General features: G+C 33.0%; 1 protein-coding gene across 2 annotated transcripts in view; it reads right to left on the reverse strand.

Annotated features, from left to right (window-relative positions):
* LOC119073375 overlaps positions 1–20,428 on the reverse strand; it is a 109,858-nt gene that overhangs the window by 21,086 nt on the left and 68,344 nt on the right. For both annotated transcript variants that reach the window (XM_037178799.1, XM_037178800.1), the window contains exon 6: positions 3,938–4,048. In XM_037178799.1, the coding sequence (XP_037034694.1) occupies positions 3,938–4,048 (111 nt within the window). The remainder of the gene's footprint in view (positions 1–3,937; positions 4,049–20,428) is intronic.

Raw genomic sequence — 20,428 nt, forward strand, 5'->3', positions numbered from 1 at the left:
ACCTTCCAGAAACGACTAGTCATCTATTATTGACGAAGACTGAAGTTGATTTTAATGTTAGGGTTGTGTGACATAACAAGATGCATACAACAAATGAAGTACAAGATTTTGAAATAGTTTTATTAACAAAAAAAACAGATTCAATGATTGTGCCATGATAAACTGATTGTTAAAGCGTAAGTACTATACAGAGCTCGAAATTTTGTTTTTAAAAGTATTACTACAGAAACATCAACATGAAACTGGATATGTTTATGCTAGAGGAATAAAAATTAGTTTTACCATTCAGACCAACATTATAGTATGTAGCTTAACGAGCTTAACGTAAGCCGCTTAAGTAACCAATTCACCATTTACGTTCAAGCATCTTTCTTAATGCTATTTATTTAGCCATTTATATAGACCTTGTATAAGTGCGGCTGTCATCTGCTACATGTGTATAATAGTAATAAATAAAATAAGAATTATCCCTAAAGCTAAATGAAACGGCATTTTGATATTTTACCTGATATCATTAACCATAAAACATTTCCTCATCACTCACAATTAATATTAATTTCTGTTGCATTAAACACGTGCGTGAAGAAAATGATATTTTCTTGTACTTATTCACGACGGTTTTTTTTTGTCCACCTCTATATATTTTCCTTATAAAGTTATAATGACACCTTGAAGTGTGATGGCAAGAATAATGCATCGGTTGAATATTTGAATCCCAGATGGGTTTTTTAACAGTTCAGGCAAAAATGGAGATGTCAACAAGTTGACTTGATTGTAAACCTGATATTAATATGAAGAATTTAGTAATGTTACCGCTTGCATTCTGTAAAGTTTAGTCAAGGACATCAGAACTGAAGTCTACAAAACGAGACAACGTCGTCCATAGTTCTTATTATTGATGGTGAAGTGGTTTTTCCACATCTACATGCTTTACAAAAAAATACCAGCATCAATATCTCCAACGACGACGCGTTGAAGAATGTAAATGCCTAAACCGTGACTGCCTATTCGATTTATTAATATTGTCTCACGAATTTCAAGCTAAAACTTTAATTTTATTGACAAATTTTTTTAATTTAATGATATCATAAATATGTAAATGGTGCTAGAAAGATCGTAAAAAATCACTAAATTTTTTATTTCTTGATGGCTATTGAAAACTAACAACAGGAAAGTGTTAGTCCAAACAGTTAGTAATTTTAATGAATTTTTTTAATGCTCTGTTTCCTATTGGGATATTAATTTGTTGCTGTGATTTGGATAGATAACGACTTAAAATTGATTCGATCGGCATGTGTGGTCAATGGAGAAATTTACTGACACGAGTGTATTTTCATGGAATATCTTTCAAAACATCAAAGATAGATAAAACGTGAAATTCTCGCTTTATTAAAAACGATCAAACAATCAACACTCAACGCTTTTTCCACGATAAATATCTTCTCATATTGAATTGGTCTGCTTACAAAAGTTTACTATTAGACAAATGACTGGTCGCAATTCGTTTTCATTTTGCGCTTTGTACAGGTCGGTCTGCAGGCAAGGAACTAACAATGTTAATAGCGGAAGACATTCATGGTCAGTGTTTCAGTTCACGATCGAGATCTTACAGTTTTAAAGATATTTAAAAAAAAAAACACCAAAGGCATTTACTACTTAATAGGTTACTGAATCATGACATTGCTGCATATAAAAGTCCTAAATTCTTTGAGGAAACCATAAAATACATTTTTATTGATGCATTTGCTGTCTTTTATTTCATTAAATGTTCACCTAACCGCATAAGCCACAGTAGCATCGAGAAGAATTATGTTGACGTGTTACTCAAACTAATAAAATATATGAACCGATGAGCACTTGCATTGTATTACGCTACCTCCACTCAACTGAAATAAGTTGTCCGAAGATATTTGAATTTTCACTGATTTGCAAGACATATACGCGAACAAACCGAATTTCATTAAAAACTCAAAATGTTGGGTTTTTTATTTCCATTCGCTGGATTTAATTTTTTTATTGGCTTCATAATAAAAGAGTTTTTTTTGCATTTTATTGAGGTGAACTTAAACAAGAAAAAAAAATTCGCTCAGAGGATATGGGTAAGTGCGCATTTATTTTAAAATGAAAAGTCATAACGTTTTAATGATCCATTTGTGCGAGTATGTACACGGAAGTTGCATTCAACTAAATTTGAAACGTACTAAATATTGAATCAGAAAAATTATTCCAAATATACTTTTACCGATAATTAATATGCAAAACAAGCGAAAGACATTTTTAAGTTTAAAAAATTGCATTACCTTTCCGATATTTAAACTTTTACGCTAAAGAAACGATTTAAGTTCGTACCCTGGGAGGTGCGGGAATCGTGGTTTTACAGAAAATGAAAAGCATTTCTCTAAAACAATATATAATTGAGATAAAAAATGTCTTGCAGATTGTTCACATATTTCGAAACATGGTTTCTATTCGAACGAAAACATAACACCACTGCACTCACGAAACATTTATTCAAAAATGATCACATCAACGTTGATTTTTTAATACAAATCCTAGAAGTTGAAATCATGTGTGCATTGACTTTTCATACACACGAAATTATTCTGTGAGATCTTTTATTGTAAGTTGCCAATATTGCTTCGAAAAAGTGAAACAAAACAAAACAAATCAAAACAAAACAAACCAAAACAAATCAAAACAAAACGTGTTTCGGCCACTTGGCAACAAGTTACAAGATCTGTTTTAAGGATTAATATTTGGATTTCGTTAATTATTCTTTTATGGTAGCTTAATTATGATTGGACTTAGAGGTAAACAAAGTGAAACATAAAAATATTGTAAGTATTAGGTCGCGAAACAGCACAAATTAAATTTGTTTTCCGTAGATTTCCCACGGAAAAACAATTTGTTTTTAGCTGTTTCGAAGCAATTTAAATTAAAAAATTTAAAATTTTACTTTGTTTACCTCTAAGTTCAATCTCAATGATGCTACCTGGAAAGAGTGATAATCGAAATCCATGTATTAATCTTTAAAACAGATCTTGTAATTTGTTGCCAAGTGGCCGAAACATGATTTGTTTTGTTTTGTTTTGATTTGTTTCGTTTTGATTTGTTTTGTTTTATTTTGATTTGTTTCGTTTTGTTTCATTTTTTGAAACAAGCATGGTTTACAAAAAAGTCATAGAAAAATTCCATGTAATGTTTGCACAGTGTACTCTTGCGAACTTAAATGAAAATAAATCAATGTGATTATTTTTGAATGAATAATTGGTATGGTAAGTGCAATATAGTACGTTTTTGATTCAAATAGAAATTCTTCTTCGAAAAGATTAATCGAATTGCGAAGACTTTTTTATCTCAAATTATTTTGTTACACAGAAATGCGTTTCATTTCGCTATCAAACCATGATTACCGCACCTCCCTGACCTGTATATGGAACAGAGAGTAAGCCGATGTTAAAACATATATGCAAATTGAGTAAGATGATCATTGATCAGTTAAGTACTGTTAGATATATTGTGGGAGGTTTATGAATTTTTCGTAGCACCTTGTAATTATTTATTATTCAGAGGACCTTCTACAGACGGAAAACAAGTCACGTCATAATTATAAAATCTGCTACTTCATTTGTTCTAAGTTTAGTTCAATGCGAAATCTTTTATTTCATTTGTTTTAAAATATGTTTAACACTGAAATTAGTTGTTTTCCTTTACTTCAAATTGAAATCACAAAATTACACGGTGTTCGTAACAGATGACTAAAGAAATAGAATTGACTTAAAAACAAATGGAAAACACAATAGTTTCAAAAAATTAATAGGACTATGTGTGTCGTGCTGCTAATGACTATAAACAAAGACACATCGCACCAATATTGAACAAGCCTACACTGTAGAATACTTGAAAAAATAATAATTCAAAAACAAAATGTTCATACCTTGAAAACTAATCTCCTTGCTGGGATGAATGATCTGACTGTGTAGTGGTAAGAATACAAAAGGTATTCTCTCCGATGACGAACCGCTTACGAATGGAGCTAATGTACATTCTGAAACAATAAATAAAGAATGATTAACAGAATAGAAATAAAAGAAAATATTTTATTTTTTGTACAAATCGACTCGAGACAACGATAAAATCAATATAACATGGTTAAGTTTATTGGTTTCTTTCATAGGCTACAATTAATTAATTTTTTATTTTTGTTCTCAGTTTTACGATTATTTTATTTGAATTTGCACCTCATTAATTATATCAACAATTTATAAAGTTTTTTTGTCGTTTGACAGTAACATCTTTATTTTCGTCCACAATTTATATAGAATGGAATTGCTTTGATCAAATTCTTAGATACGTTTTACGTATCTTCCTCCTATACTTTCTACAGTTGGAAAGTTGGAATTCTTCGAATCTCGTTTTTAGGGTAACTGAATGATAATAGACTTTCTATCAGAGCTTACTTCACTCAAGTGTAAGATGCAGTTACTTCGTTAGTGTTCATCGGCACCATAGGCTTAAGCCTATCATCTCTTGAATGGGAGATCTACCTACAGAATATTTCCACCGACCAATTACATGATTATAAATTACGAAAACGTACAAAGTAATTTATCACTACAGTCTATCTCAACATTCACATCTATAATGTCTTTAATATCATATAACAAACATCCAACTTCACCAATGCCCAGTACATCATCTAACATTTTCATTTCACTCACATCAACGATTCCACCACAAAGTTTACTCATTTCATTCATAACTTTCATGTACTGGAGCTGATTTTTTTTTACTTTAAGCGAGATCATTATTTGCAGTACGAAACTCTGAAGTACTTTGACCGGTACTTTTTTTTCTCTAGATTTACAGTTGTTCAACAGATGATACTTCTGGATGCTGGCAAGCAAAGATTATATGAACGCATTTTGCTTTTATTATCGATACATTACCATTTTATATGATGCCATAAATATCTAATTATATGTATCTCGTGTATGGTAATACCTGCTATGTATTCAGGAGAAGTGTGTAATAATAGTAGAAAAAGTGTGCGCAGATTTATGGAAACGAAGGTAAATGCTTATAACTAAGCCAAACCGCATTGGGTTTTAATATATAACATACGCAATAACATTATCATGCAATGCAAGTCGGATGGATCGTTAAGGTTTGATTAAAAACTTACGTATATACCTTGGTGCGCATGAGATGCATAAATGATGTTTGTACTTTATTTATATCGAAAATGAAATTTAGATCGAAAAAAATGTTAATGGATTTGGGTGTGGATGATAGTTGATCGTCTGCTTCCTTATAAGCTGTTAAATAGATGATTAACGTAACTGATAAAATCCCTGCGATTGAGTTACATTTTTAATGCTTGTGTGAACTATAAGCTATCCGAACGACTTTCATCGATTCCAATAAAACGATGATTTAAACTAAAAAATCAATTTTATCCAACTTATGTGTCCGGCGGATAAACCAGTCCCAATAATAATAATAATTGGAATTATTGAAAAGTAATTTAAAATAATTGAAAATTAATCGAACATTCAATTTACCGTATGAATACACTTCTTGATGCAATTACTTACACTAATTATTTAAACAATTAACCAAAAATTGTATTACGGCAGACTACGAATATAAGAGACATATTTGTTGTTGGTACGTTCGTTTCTGGTTTTTTCAGGCGAGCTTGTGGTTAAGCGCATTTTGTAAATGATGGCTTTGGCTTGTGTGACGCAATGTATAATTAATCCTATCGTAGCATGTATCAATTTTTTGGTTATCAGTAAGACGATCTAGTGAAAAATCGAAATTGCAAAAGTGCGAAAAACGTAGTCTTAGAATCTGAACTTTTAAGACTTTCATTTTCACCCTGGAAGAAGTATTGATGCCTTCTACTATTACCACGACCTCGAAGGATGTGAAATGCAAAAGCTTGTTTTCACAAACTCTACTCATAAGTTTTCTATTCCCAGTTAAATTCAACTAGATATTTCGATTAAGTGAAAACTTGGCACGGATATTTTCGTTTTATGTTAAATTAACACGACAACGTAATATGCATCTCTGTCTGTGCATAAAGATTTAAATAAAGGCAGGAAGATTTATTCATCGTGGACATGTAATCATTGATACACCTACAAATCTTCAACGTTCCAAGATCAACTGATTGATACGTCCACTATACCACAAGTAAAACCGTAATTTTGAGGTACTTGAGTCGTTTGGTCGTTTCATCTGTATGCAAAAATGTTAAAATTCTTAAATCCGTTTTTCACGACAACCGATATTGCATTTCCACACTAAAAACCCATATACTTTCAGCATTTATGCATTGATCATCAGATTAAAATAAATTAAATATCTTCACCAACTGTAAAAGACAACAAACGTGCATGCATTTTGATTATAATGATGATAGATTTTTAATAAAGCGATCGACCCACACTTTCTCGTTAGGTAGCATTATTTTGCATAATATTCCGAGAGAGACTTATTCCGCATAGAATGTGAATAAAACTTATTTGTGCATTGCGTGCTTAAACTGCATCATAAATAAATTAACGACAGAACAGTACAGCATCTTTATGGTCAATGTTGCTAGAATATTCAATAAATATCTTTACTTTGTGTACTTACAAAACATACTTTTAACTTAAGATTATTATTTACTTTTAGTGTTTTTCCTTGTTCAGAATCTGCATACTGTTTAAGTTTATATATTTGATGTTCGAGTGTTTATTGGAAATTTGTTGGTATTATAAATTTCATAGATATTTTTATAAGGATTTATTTATTGAAACAATGTTATGTGAACAATGTTCCATTGTTCCATCATCATTTTTCTTTACATTTTTTTGTTTGTATCTACTGCAGTTATAAATATTGTGTTGCAAATCAACCTTTAGGTTCTAATAGCATTCCTTCCTGACTTTAACATTATCTTAAAAATCGATTTACAATAAAACCGCCACAAGGTCGTCGGAAGTTGATTTCAATTATTCATCGGCATTGAATAAAATTTCTTGAATTCCATACTGATAAACAATATGTGTTGTACTGGCTCACACTGTTTGGATGTTGTTTTTTTTAAATGAGAAACCCTTAAAGGTGCAAGAATTGCAGGTGTGGCTGTGAGTGTACGTGTTACATTACATGGTAATGTTTGAAATAATTCTTAAACATCAAACGGGAGCGAAGGGAAAAGTAAGTACTCCTTCGATGTATTTAACCACGCCTATTCGTAGTCACCTGTTACGACGACGATAACAAAAAGGGCGATGAGTTCAAGAGGCAAAGTGAGAGATTAAACACAATTACTTGAAACAGAACAGCCAAAGTAACAAGTTCAATCCTTACTTCGTTTTCTTGCAGTTCGAATAGGATAACAAAAGGAATTTGTTCCATGTTGGGATTCACCTTATCTTCTGCTATTTTCACTTTATAAAAATAATGACAATCGCATACACATTTCATAGCCCAATGCTATATACTGTATTCTTGAGTTAATGTAACATATGATCATCGATCATTTCAAATGAAACACAAAAACTAAAACTTCTTTAATAGAACAGAGCAGAAAGACGAAAATAAATTTAATTTAAATGGCAATAACCAATCGCAGATAATTTAATAGCAATAATTGCAGTAAAACTCTTCGTCATTACAATTAAAAAAATGACTGGTACAATACCGTTTGATTTATCCGTCCATAGAAGAATATAAATGAATTCTCAATATGGCATAATACATATCCACCATCCATATGCAATGAGAACGTAAGAGAATTTTTAAACCACATATATAACAGGTAATGAAATGGAACATTAACCATAGTTATTAAACATTGGAAAAAGTGTTTCATGGCTCTTGATGGTATATTATTATTTGTAACATGTGCAATATGAATGACCATAAATTAGAGACAATTTATTGGTATTACCTGTGACGACATGATCATCAAAGCGCATTATCGGAAATAAAAAATAAAACTTGATTATAAATTGAAAGCATAACTGCAACTCTAACGAAATTGTTCGCTCATATTTGATGTTACAAAAAGTCAGATAAAATCAACTACGTCGCACTAGAACAGTATTTGGGGTATTTGGCAAAGTGATCCCAGGAGTAATGCATTTCTAGCAAGTGAACGTTGAGATGAATATCAAATATAAAAATCCAATAGTTAGGACAAAATGCTCAAACGTTGGCCTCCATGATGTGTTTGGACAACTTTGGCCAAACAACTATTAAATTAAAAAAAATAGATTGTGGATTTGAGCACTATTTCACAGGACTCTCAATAATTGACGCTGTCTGCAAGTCGGTCACTTCTGTCACTTCACCGAACAATATTTTCATAGACAATGATTTAGATTTTTAAATTTCGTATCTCGAAAGACCGACTCGAAGGCAGTGCCATCGCTGATTTTTGAGGTAGTGACGATAACAATTTCCAAAATCTATTGAAAGACCATTTCGAATACTCACTTCAGCATTAAATTAGGTAAATATTATTGACAAAAGGCATCTGCTTCCATTTACGTAAAATGTGTCTCTAATTAACCACATTTATTTTATTATCGAAACAATTGGAATTTCCTTTAGTCATTTTTATTTGAAAGAAATATTTTAAGACCAATTGGGGTTGCCCTCAAGCTATTTGTAATTTTAATTCGAACTATTACTCGAAAATAGTCAATAATCTCTCTAGCAATCAAACTACTTTTATAGAGCGAGTGAAATAGTCTAATATTTTATATCATTCATACAGTGATAGCGCACCTTTAAGTCAAATTGGGTTTTTCAAATTGTATAAACGACTTCCAATATTTTGAACTGAATCTAGCGGAGGAGTTATACTCACTTGAAGTTTTTATAAAAAAACGCTTGTTTTTGTGGAATATTTTCCAAGAGCTATGAAGAATGCTTTTCTGCACATCACCGTACCTTTAAAAATATTCCAATAAGAACACTGTTGAGGTCTCCCACCGTAGACTCTACGGCTTAGAATGATTTCTGCAACTCGCTAGCAAATATTGTCGTCAACATGACTAAAGAGCGTCGTACCGTTTTTTAAACGACTACATCTTTCGAACCATTGGTTGGATTGACTTTCTACAGGGCTCAAATTGTCACAAATGTTGACAGCAAGCAGGAACAAAGAGCTTATCGAAATGGTAGGACACCCTTTAGTTATGTTGCCAACGATATATTCAACACCAAAACCATCCAAATATATTGAAAATCGAAAGGTTTTTCTAGAAATTACTGTATATTTTAGCTAGATTCGGAGAGTCGTCAGACATGAACTTTTAATGGGCCAAATTTGAAAGAATGTTGAAAATATTGTAGGCCGAACTCAAAATCTGCGACAAAATTTGAAAACGTTGAAGAATATTCGATTCAGCGTAAATTAAATGTTCCATACCCTTGTGAAAGTTTCCAATGTCAACGGATACACCTTTAGAATCTTGAGAATCTGCGGCTTCCTTAAATGTTCACCGAAAATGATCACAGCTTTCCTGCAAGTGATCGATTGATCTATCCAATTCGACTCGAACAGACAATCGGAAAGCCTCCCACTGAAGAATGTGATTTCGTTTCCAAAGTACGTGACCATGAATGTATCGAACACATTGTACAACAGGATGATCAGATAGACATAGAATTCCACCAAATTGTCAATGTTTTTCTGTGTGTAGATGAATCAAATCGATTTTATTGGCCCCAAAAGAAAAGGTAAAATATAAATGAAATTTTATTCACATATGCCAAGCAGTAAATCGATCCACAAATACTCAGCGCACTGGTAGCAACTTGAACAGAGAATACGGTGGAGAAAAACGAATGAAATTTGACTGTTAGGCTGGAAAGGGTTACACAAAAACAACAGAAAATTTTACGAAAAATAAGCCAAATGTTTAGAAACTTTGTATACTCTGTGATTTCCCGAAAAGACTGAGTGCACAGCCTTAACTCTCGAAAGTATTTCGCCTTAGAGATATCACGCGAAGATGCTAGCTCTTGATTAGTTACTCCAAGCGTACGTAATTTGTTTCCCAATACTTCGTACCTGAACGCACAGTGGATCATCAAATACCATACGATGGTCGAAAAGAAAATGATCAAAACAGCCACAATTTCCTCCGTCGAATTAAATGCCAATGCAAACCAAAAGGCGATTTCGTTCGTCTTGTAATCGAATGGGAATCCGATATTGAAAAATAAACGTCTCCCGCGTCCGAGATAACCGATATGCGCGACTATCGAACAAAATGCGGCCATAGCAGCAGAAAATGCGAACGCTGTGAAAAATTTCATAAAAAATTTCAATTTGCCGTTGATTAGAGTGAATGTTGCGCGATCATCCACCGGATAGACACAGATCTCATCTATCATTTTCAAAATGTCTTTCTGCAACCATGTTATATGGTAGATCTTAACGACTAGGGCCACATTGCTCAGTGCTATAGCCAGCAATGATATGGACTCTGCCGAGTTATCACTTGTGATTGCTCCGGCAATCAAAGATATCGGAAAAAATATGTAGTAAACGGAGTAGAATATTTTCGTAATAATTTCCGTGGTTTGACTCTCCTGGTGCCAGAAACCAACGAGAAAAAATAATTTTATTAAACGATTTATTCCCTGTTCAAGATCAACGACACTCATTTTCAATTTATTTCTTTCCTCGGACACTTCATACAGTCAACTAAAGCAACATTGAACAATCCAAAATAAGTTTTGATATGACTTGAAATCCAAGGGCGAAAAGTAATTGAATTTACAATTACTACTTCATTCATAAAATAACTAATCAAATGTATGAATTATTTATGCGTAATTACTCTCTCTAGCACCGAAGCGACTGTGACTTGGATATTCTTTATCGATTTTGAAAATCAGTTGTTTTGAAACAGAGGCAGTAATACATTTTTAAAATCTTTAATTGCTAAAAACATAAGTTAATGAAGGAACGGCTTATTAAAAGGCAATAACTAAAAAGCAAATTCAATACTGAATGATCGAATTAGTCCTTACTTTTTGACGGACTAGCGGAGTATTTCCGGCTTCATTTGTCAAAACTACCATACGAAATAATAATAATAATTCACGAGTCAAAAATTTTCACGCATTTAAATTTTTCACACGTTAGAAAAATGTAAACAGCAAAAATAAATTCAACCGACAAATAACGCATGAAAGCAACATACTTCAAGCAAAAGTGGTATTAATGACAGCTGTCAAATAGAGTACTTTTTGTATGAAATTTTATCCACACTCTTATCCATACCCTATTTAGAGTACCACTTTTGCTTGAAGTGCGTTGATGAAAGTGAAAACTTTCTCGGACTTTTCGCCTGGGCTCCAATAGAAAGACAAACAAACTTACGAAATTTATATGATAGATTTATTGAGAAAATCGATAAATCTTTGTTCAAGTAAATTGTCCCTCTAGTTAGTATATTCAACTCACTAAGGCATTGAATCAATAGTAAACAAACCGGCATTCCACTTACGAATCATAAAAATACCATACATACGTTAGTGGCAAAAGATCTGTTTGTTTCAACAGGAAACGTAGCAAAGTGACTCAGAACACATGGTATGATTTCATCATAGTTTTTTTTCGATATTGCTGACAAACAATGTTTTTCTTCATCAGAAAGGCGGAAGCGGAGCGAGCTATTTTTTTTTTTTGAATGGAGCCTTATGGATGAATGAAAATGAAACTACCAAGAAAAACAGTGCGAGCGAAGTGAGCGAAAAAAAACTGATCAGTAAATGTCCAGGTTTGAATTTTGATCGCTTGAAATGATTGATTGATGTTTTTCTACAACCTGAAATCGCGAGCAAAGCAAGCTAAAATTTTTATTTGATCACCTGTTATCATCTTATCATTTTAATTCCGGATTTCTGTTCGTTTCGCTATTCAAATATGATCAAGTGGTACCAAGTTTTTCATGACAAAATGTAAACAAAATAGAAATTGCGAAATAAACAAAACTCTAAAATTTACATTTGTGAAGATGGAACAGTTCCACTATAATTGCAGATGAATACAAACGGTGGAATATTGCGATTCAAGTAGTTTTTGGTAAGAATTAGTAAAGATAATTCAAAAAATATTTGACTCGCGGCATGGCTGAACTGAAGTGAGGTAGTGAACATGATAGTGGCGTTGTCCTATCACTATTTTTACGAGAGTCCCTCCAGTGACTGTGAAAGTGACTGATATATATCAAAAGTAATGCAGCTCCAAAAATGAGATGACTGAAACATATCCAACACCCAATCACTTTCCACTAAAACAGCAAAGTAAGTATCATTTTCACTAAAATCCAATATGGTGACTGGCGGCCATTTTTTTAGGCAATGATAACAGTACTGACCTTATGCAGTCTTCATTACCAAAGAAATTCTAGAAAATCAATGAGGTAAGCATGTCGGCATATTCAGTTAATAAAGTAACATGTGAAAATTGAAAAATTACGTTGCAATTGAAATTTTTTTAATAATTAAATAGACTCGACATTAATCACATTGGACAATGCACGTGTCCAATTTACTAAAGTTAAACGTTGCATTTGAATCGTTATATTGTTTTGAATAATTGAATAAATACGGAGACGTTCATATGGATCCACCGATTATCTATATAGGTACTTTGGTTAATCAGCATGTGCAAGGAGGTTAAACGTACAATTCCTGTCTGCTTGTGTCGCCCAAAACTATAACAAATTTGTCGTCTTTCAGACATTTGTTTCAATTTTGGGTCATAGTCATTGCCTTCGGCTCCGTAAGAGTCCGGCCAAGAAGAGTAGGACATCACGTACATGTGAAAAAATTCGTTTCTTATGATGGGTAAGTTTGTATCTTAAACCTCACAGGAAGACGGATACATTCTCCAGAGTTGTCGGAACGAAAACTCGGCATGTCTGCGTGTTACACGTCCACGCTATCTTTGACTGTCCTAAGCAGGATTTTCACAAATTATGTAGCGTGACACATTTAAAGGTGTTGGATCTAGTATTTACCTGCTACACTGGACAGGTTCCTGGCGAATACAGACAGATTCGCGTGATTTAGAACGGGAAGGAAACAAAGGATCAATAGATCTTCATACTCAACAAAGTTCAATCTCTTTTATTTTTATTGGACTTTCCACTTCCAACGCTACACCCAACAAGCTTCTTCACAAACCATCCACATCCGTAACCGGTCATGAAAAGCACAGTCGTGATGAATACGATAACATCAAATAATTCTAATTGAGTTACAAACAATTTTTTTTTTATTTTTTATCGTTGGAGAACCTAATTATAAGACACTTTGTCTCGTATCATATGCCAAAAAAAGTTAAAACTTTTTTTATAAATCATTTTGAAAGTCACTGAAAACACGAAAATTCGAATCGAAATACAAAAATTTTTGATGACATACTGTATTTCTATTCGAATACTTCTAAATTAATTTTCCAAATGATAATGTAATTGGCTTCTATAAACATTCTCTTAAAGTTCTTCATAGCTTCAAACTTAGAACTTTAATAATATGCATGAGCAACATGCGGTTGACTTTGCTATTCCTTTTGTAAAATATAAATTGAAAACTGAATGCTTCCATAAATATAATCACTATCAAACACCGATTGCCTGGCTCGACGGCCCTCCATCTTTACGATCAAGAAAACATGTCGAACAACGCAAATATTTTGATATTTTTATGAGCTTTGCACAATTTTCTACATGAATAACAATTTCAAATATACGAACCCAATGAAATGAACAATTCATAACTTATAATCACAAGAGTGTATTATGTATATAATTCTGACAGTAAAAATGTCTCAAACACTAAGGAGTATACATAGTGCCGTATACAGTCGTAACTATTCCTTTTGACAGAAAATTCAATTCACAAACTGTTTCTACGATATTTATGAACACTGATCGTATATGTTGTGTGTGAAGTTATTTTAATTAAAGAAAATGCAAAGTTATGGTCGTAACATTTAAGCCATTGGAAAACAATCGACAACTGCAAGAAACGACATACACATCCAGCAATCGCAGATTATAAGTTATTGATTATTAGCGGATATAATGTTTGCATTTGGAGTACAGATTGAAATTTACGATATTTGGAAAATTTAATTTACAATTTAAGAAACAAGTAAATCGTTGTTCCAATTGACGTAAAAGATAATTTATTGGATGATGTACGATGAGGCAAAATTGGAAAGACATGAGAGGCTATGCATGTTAATTGAAATTAATATTTTCCATTTTACTTTAGCTAATATTTATTGAATAATAAGTATGCACTTCAATCATTTATCGTTTGTACAATTATATAGACGCACATATGGTTGGTTTTTTAAAAAAATAACCAAAAAGTACGCTAACAACACGCCACTTCAACACACTTAATTCATAATTGTCAGGAAAAAAAAAGACATTTTGCTTGTAATAATATACTTATAATAATATAATATGCACAAACCAAGATCGCATACCGCATGTGCCACGCATTATTCAGTCATTAAAATGTAATATAGAAAAATCTCCTTGTATTATAAATTGATAAAATAAAAATAATGCAAAAAAAAGCTCATGATCTATTGGCACGCGTAAATGCAGATAATTTGCCTTGAGGCAGTTTCGTTTGATTGGTAATCTATTTTTATGTTGATTACTTTATGATCTGGTTTGTATATTATGTTTTTAATAATAATTACAGCTGAATTAAACTTTATAATGTCTCTAGATTGAGCATGTGTGTGCGTTGAGTTTTTTCTTATTTTTGTTTTTATTACTTAATCTTTGTAAGCATCACTGCATAACTGAACTCCACAGATTGTGTATCGCATAAAAACTTCGGATTAAGAATTGGTGTAGGAAACCGTAAGGGGTCATATACATTACAACGGTAATTCGCTTAACTCCTGTTTAGAAGTATTTTCAGGCCAATTTTTTGCTCTTTTCTATCCCACCCATATGAAGGTTACATGATGTCTTGAAGATTTTTATTCGATGATCCATATAAAAGGTTTGGTAATTTGAATGATTCCGGCTGATTTGTTTATTGTTATAACACTAAAATTATCTGATTGATGTAAACTTTTCATCAGTGTAACCGGACGAATGAAAATTTTGTATCAATCGATCAAATTCATCGACTGAGTAATATATATTATGCATCTGTTGCCAAGATTGGTATTTTGACGTGTAGGACATTATTGCCCCAGCCGAAGGCGTGGGCCATAATGCCTACACGTCAAAATAACAGTCTGGCAATAGGTACATATCATATTTTATCTGTCGAGAACAGATATATCGAGATAAACAAAAACTCCCTAGATGGATAATCTCGAGATTATCGTTCTAGACAGATAAACATTTTTTCGTGAAATAATAAACGAACGAATTGGTATACAAAACTTCTGTACAAATCCTGTACGTAAAATTTTGGCGATGGATTAAATTTTGGTACAAAATGTAAACTATCAAATATAACTACTTTGAAACACGGATTGAATGTCATGGTGGTACATTGTCTCCCCTCAGAAAGGTTTACTACCTTGTGCCTGTGAAAAAATATTAATTTAATTCATATGTTTATATGTCTCTGTGTGGTAAGACTAACACTGTTTATCAGCTCCAAGAGGAAGTTTGGGTTTATCTTTGCATCACCCCTTAATAATAGTGTGTTATGATACCGGGGAATATTGCCAGCATTATACAATCGTGTATGTTACACAGAACACGAGTGGCTGTGTAATATACAAGAGAGTATTACGCGTGCAATATTCTCTGGTATCATATATTAGAGAACGTTAGATTATGTTAAATCTTGAGAAATGACCAACTTATCGACACAATAATACAGGCTTATGAACTCAGGGTAAATAATAATGACGTCACGCATAGCGCAAACTGTGGCACATTAATGTTCGGTATAATTCATGCTATGAGTGTGCCTAAAATTTGAATTTTAAATAAACAATAAACATTTGGACACAGGTTCATAATGTTTATTACTGCATCACTACAACGCTAAATCCATACTGCTATTCTTACACGTGCTGTTGTGCATGATTCAAAAAGTCAAATTTTGGATAAGTTTTGCCAAAACCGTTTTGGCCTTTGCAATAATATGAACCCCCTTCGTTTCCATTCCGTTCCAATGGAGATTCACGAAGCCAAAGAAAATGGCAGAAATATTTTTTTTCATCGGATCAATCAAAAATGGCGGAGGAACAACGAGAATAATTTTATTGGACAATACATGCCGTGTAGCACTCAAAGCTTCAGATCTATCCGGTTGTGTTGATGTTAATATAAAATCAACCGTATTGGTCAATTACATAACCATTTCATCGTACGAGCTTCAGTTAGGAATAAAATATGCACAATTCTTGTCATAGTTTATCGAGTCTGATAATTTACCGGATGTCGCTTAAGTTTATCCGGTGAAAATATTATACCCACGGGACTAGTTTTTTGTCAGGTTGAATTTATCAGCGCTGAAGTGAATTTGGCTAATAATCCAATCCACATATATATCTCATTAATCTAATTACGATATTACGGACTTGTTATTGTGAAAGAACTGTCATAGTGTATTTTAATCGTGCATATATAGAAACATCAATGTTCGGATCGTACTCTAACTTTAATGAGTATCAAGGGGCACATAGTACACTCGCTGTAGAAGAATCCGTAGGAACGAGTATGTCGAGAGCGGGTGAAAATTTTAAACGATAGGCAATGGTCCCCAGAAACATAATCGGTCGGGTGTTTTTCTCGATTTTGCGTCAGACCCGAGTTATCGGCTTCCCCCCTCCAAATCCGTGTTTTTACGCATGTTTTAGCTTCCCAACGGTAAAATACGAAAAATAAAAATATAGTTTCTTCGGGAAAAGTTCAGAGAATTAAATTCTGAACAAATGTCTCCTTGATGGTCACTTTGTAGAAAATACAGGGTGGTCCGAAAATACTATCAAAATGTGAAAAATTACAAAATATAAGGAAATTTGAATTTTTGATTCATTTTTATTGGTAGATGAAAGTACTTCATAAAAATTATTATGAATTTACACTGAAATAGAGTATAAACAAGGTCAATAAAATTTAATTTGCACAGGGTGGTCGATTTAGATGCAAATTTTTCGATAAAAATACATTTTTCAGTTAATTTTTCAGTTTTTTTCAGAGTCACTTCGTTTCTTACGAAACATAAGGTTGTTAAATATTGAGTTCTCTATCGCTGATAACCAATTCAATTGAAATAGAAAATTTGTAGGCAAAATTGAAATTCATTATGCATCACAATCTCTTTGTGAATGCTGATTAAAACGTAATATTTTTTCTCCGCTATGACATTCACAGTAAATGCAACACCTGATTCCGGCAGATTAAGAACAAATGCTTAACGTCTTGCAAAGGTCCGTGAATCTGACACATGTAGATTGGCTTGGCCACGGACTAAATCCAACAGTAGAACTCACGTACAGCGCAAGGCTGTTTAGCTTTTAATACAGCAAAAAATAAACTTTGGAAGACGACAATAAGGGCCAATTCTTTGTCATAGTCATACACGCGATAAAACGACGACGAAAATGAGTTTTTACAGGTAACGTTATCCCTAGAGTACCTAAATACACTGTTTCGTTCCGCTACAGAACTTTCGTGAACATTTACCATCAGTTCAATCTGGTACCAATTCATCTTCAGGTGGATAGAGATGAATTCCAGTTTTCGGTACAATCAGATCTCCGCTGTACTCATACCCGAAATCAATCATGTCCAGAACAAAATTCTTACTGAGACAATTCATTTTGCAAGTGAGCATTATAAAATGCTCTCAAAATGTGTTCCCTCGTTGAACTAGATGTCGGTGGCAGTCTGTTGAGGTAAAATATTGTTGTCGCTTTTGTAAATTGAGTATCATAACTCGTCCATCCTTTGGATGCTGGATTCCTTTTCAACAGCCTTACATCTCTGCCTGATTAATATTTTCATCTGTGCATTCATGGACACCGAATCCAGATAGTTATTTATAAGCATCACCGATAAGCGCAGCATATTTGGTACTAAATTTACTGGTGTGATCACCTTCAGTCAATAAGTGAAGCGCAACAACTACAGAGCACAGTTCATGTCCAAGACCTCCTTGGAGTCCGTGAATAGCAACGAATCGTGTCGTTGTACCGGATCCAGTTTTCGTCCATACCTCCTAATGTAAAATGGTTAAGCCTAGATTCTACGATTGAATTTTATTGTCGTTGTTACCCTTGTTGGTGGATCGTTTCCCAGTGGTACAAGGACACTGCGGTTACGTCAATATCTGTACTGATCAAAGGGAACTGCAATATTAAATTTTGAATTTTCTATAAAACTCGAACTAGTAAATAATAATTTACTAGTTCGTATCCTGCCTTCACTGCATGATAGATAGTCTGAGTTCCGGATGTTCGATAATCTTGTTCGAACTATTAAGACAAATTCTGCTTAGATATATTGATGATTCTTTTCCAAAAATAGAACTACAAATTAGTTTGTTCAGCAGAAAGTGAATAAATAGCAGCAAAATATATTTTTATCGAAAAATTTGCATCTAAATCGAAAGTTTATTGACCTTGTTTATACCATATTTCAGTGTAAATTCATAATAATTTTTATTAAGTACTTTCATCTACCAATAAAAATGAATGAAAAATTCAAATTTCCTTATATTTTGTAACTTTTCACATTTTGATAGTATTTTCGGACCACCCTGTATTTTCTACAAATTGACCACCAAGGAGACTTTTGTTCAGAATTTAATTATCTGAACTTTTCCCGAAGAAACTATATTTTTATTTTTCGTATTTTACCGTTGGGAAGCTAAAACATGCGTAAAAACACGGATTTGGAGGGGGGAAGCCGATAACTCGGGTCTGACGCAAAATCGAGAAAAACACCCGACCGATTATGTTTCTGTGGACCATTGCCTATCGTTTAAAATTTTCACCCGCTCTCGACATACTCGTTCCTACGGATTCTTCTACAGCGGTTGTATTAACAGTTCATTAATCAAAATTAATAAATAGGACAACGGTCAACAAATAGAAAAACGTTGATTGTTGAAAATGATTTATTTGAAATATGATGCCTTGAGTAAATTTCCGAATCCATGAAAAAATCGAAATACAATTATTAAAAGATTTGGATGTGCAGCAGGTGTACACACAAAAACACTTTGTATTGTAAACAATTCAAAGACAACCATCTCGGGAAGAATTCAACGCAAACGACTGATGAAGGCTAGCCTTTGACCGCCGTTGTAATTCGAGGTCGAAACGGTTCCTTTTTCTTATATTTTGCTTCACGCAATCCATGGAAGGGAAGAGAGTTTGTTTTGTTTTTCTATTTGTTTTAGTTTAAAGTTTTAGCGATTTAACTGTATACATTTCAGTTGGATAAGTTTTTAGTGATTCCAAACGTCCTGAAGAAGACGCAACGTTTTGATCTACACAGGATCTTCAGTGAACAATAAATTCGAGCAAGTTTGTTTTACTGTCTCTCTCTAACAAACAAAACCCTTAATCCACACAGAATATAAAATCTTATTTTGAGGCCTGTTTAAAAAAAATAATTCACATTTTTCGTCATTTGACGCTTCTTTTGAATGTGCACAAACACAATTTCACATAAAAAACATATAAGTGCGAGACCACATCCATAATAAAATAGAACAAAAAATCCTTTAATATTATCGTAACTAATAGCCGATGGTGGATTCCTTTCAATTGCGGTGATCGTGTTGAAATCGAAATTCAAATTCACATATTTTCGTATGATGACATCGATTAATCCGGCAGAATCAAGATTTTGTATCAATCGATCAAATTCATCGACTAAATAAAAATTTTTCGTGAAATAATAAACGAACGAATTGGTATACAAAACTTCTCTACAAATCCTGTACGTAAAATTTTTGCGATGGATTAAATTTTGGTACAAAATGTAACTTAAACTATCAAATATAACTCCTTTGAAAGACGGATCCAAGGTCATGGCGGTATATTTGCTGGCCTCAGAAAAATTTACTACCTTGTGCCTGTGAAAAAATATTAATTTAATTCATATGTTTACATGTCTCTGTGTGGTAAGACTGACATTATTTATCAGCTCTGAGAGGAAGTTTGGGTTTATCTTTGCATCGACACATAATAGTATATTATGATACCGGGGAATATTGCCAGCGTTATACAATCGGGTATAATCGTGTACAATCGAGTGCAACGAGTGTCTATTTAATATACAAGAGAGTATTACGCGTGCAATGTTCTCTGGTTTAGGAGAGTCATTTTTGAGTATGTTATACATATACCGAGAAGAACACAAACAAACAAAATTTACAACGA

Source organism: Bradysia coprophila, unplaced genomic scaffold, assembly GCF_014529535.1.
Source record: "Bradysia coprophila strain Holo2 unplaced genomic scaffold, BU_Bcop_v1 contig_138, whole genome shotgun sequence".
NCBI classification, from domain to species: domain Eukaryota; kingdom Metazoa; phylum Arthropoda; class Insecta; order Diptera; family Sciaridae; genus Bradysia; species Bradysia coprophila.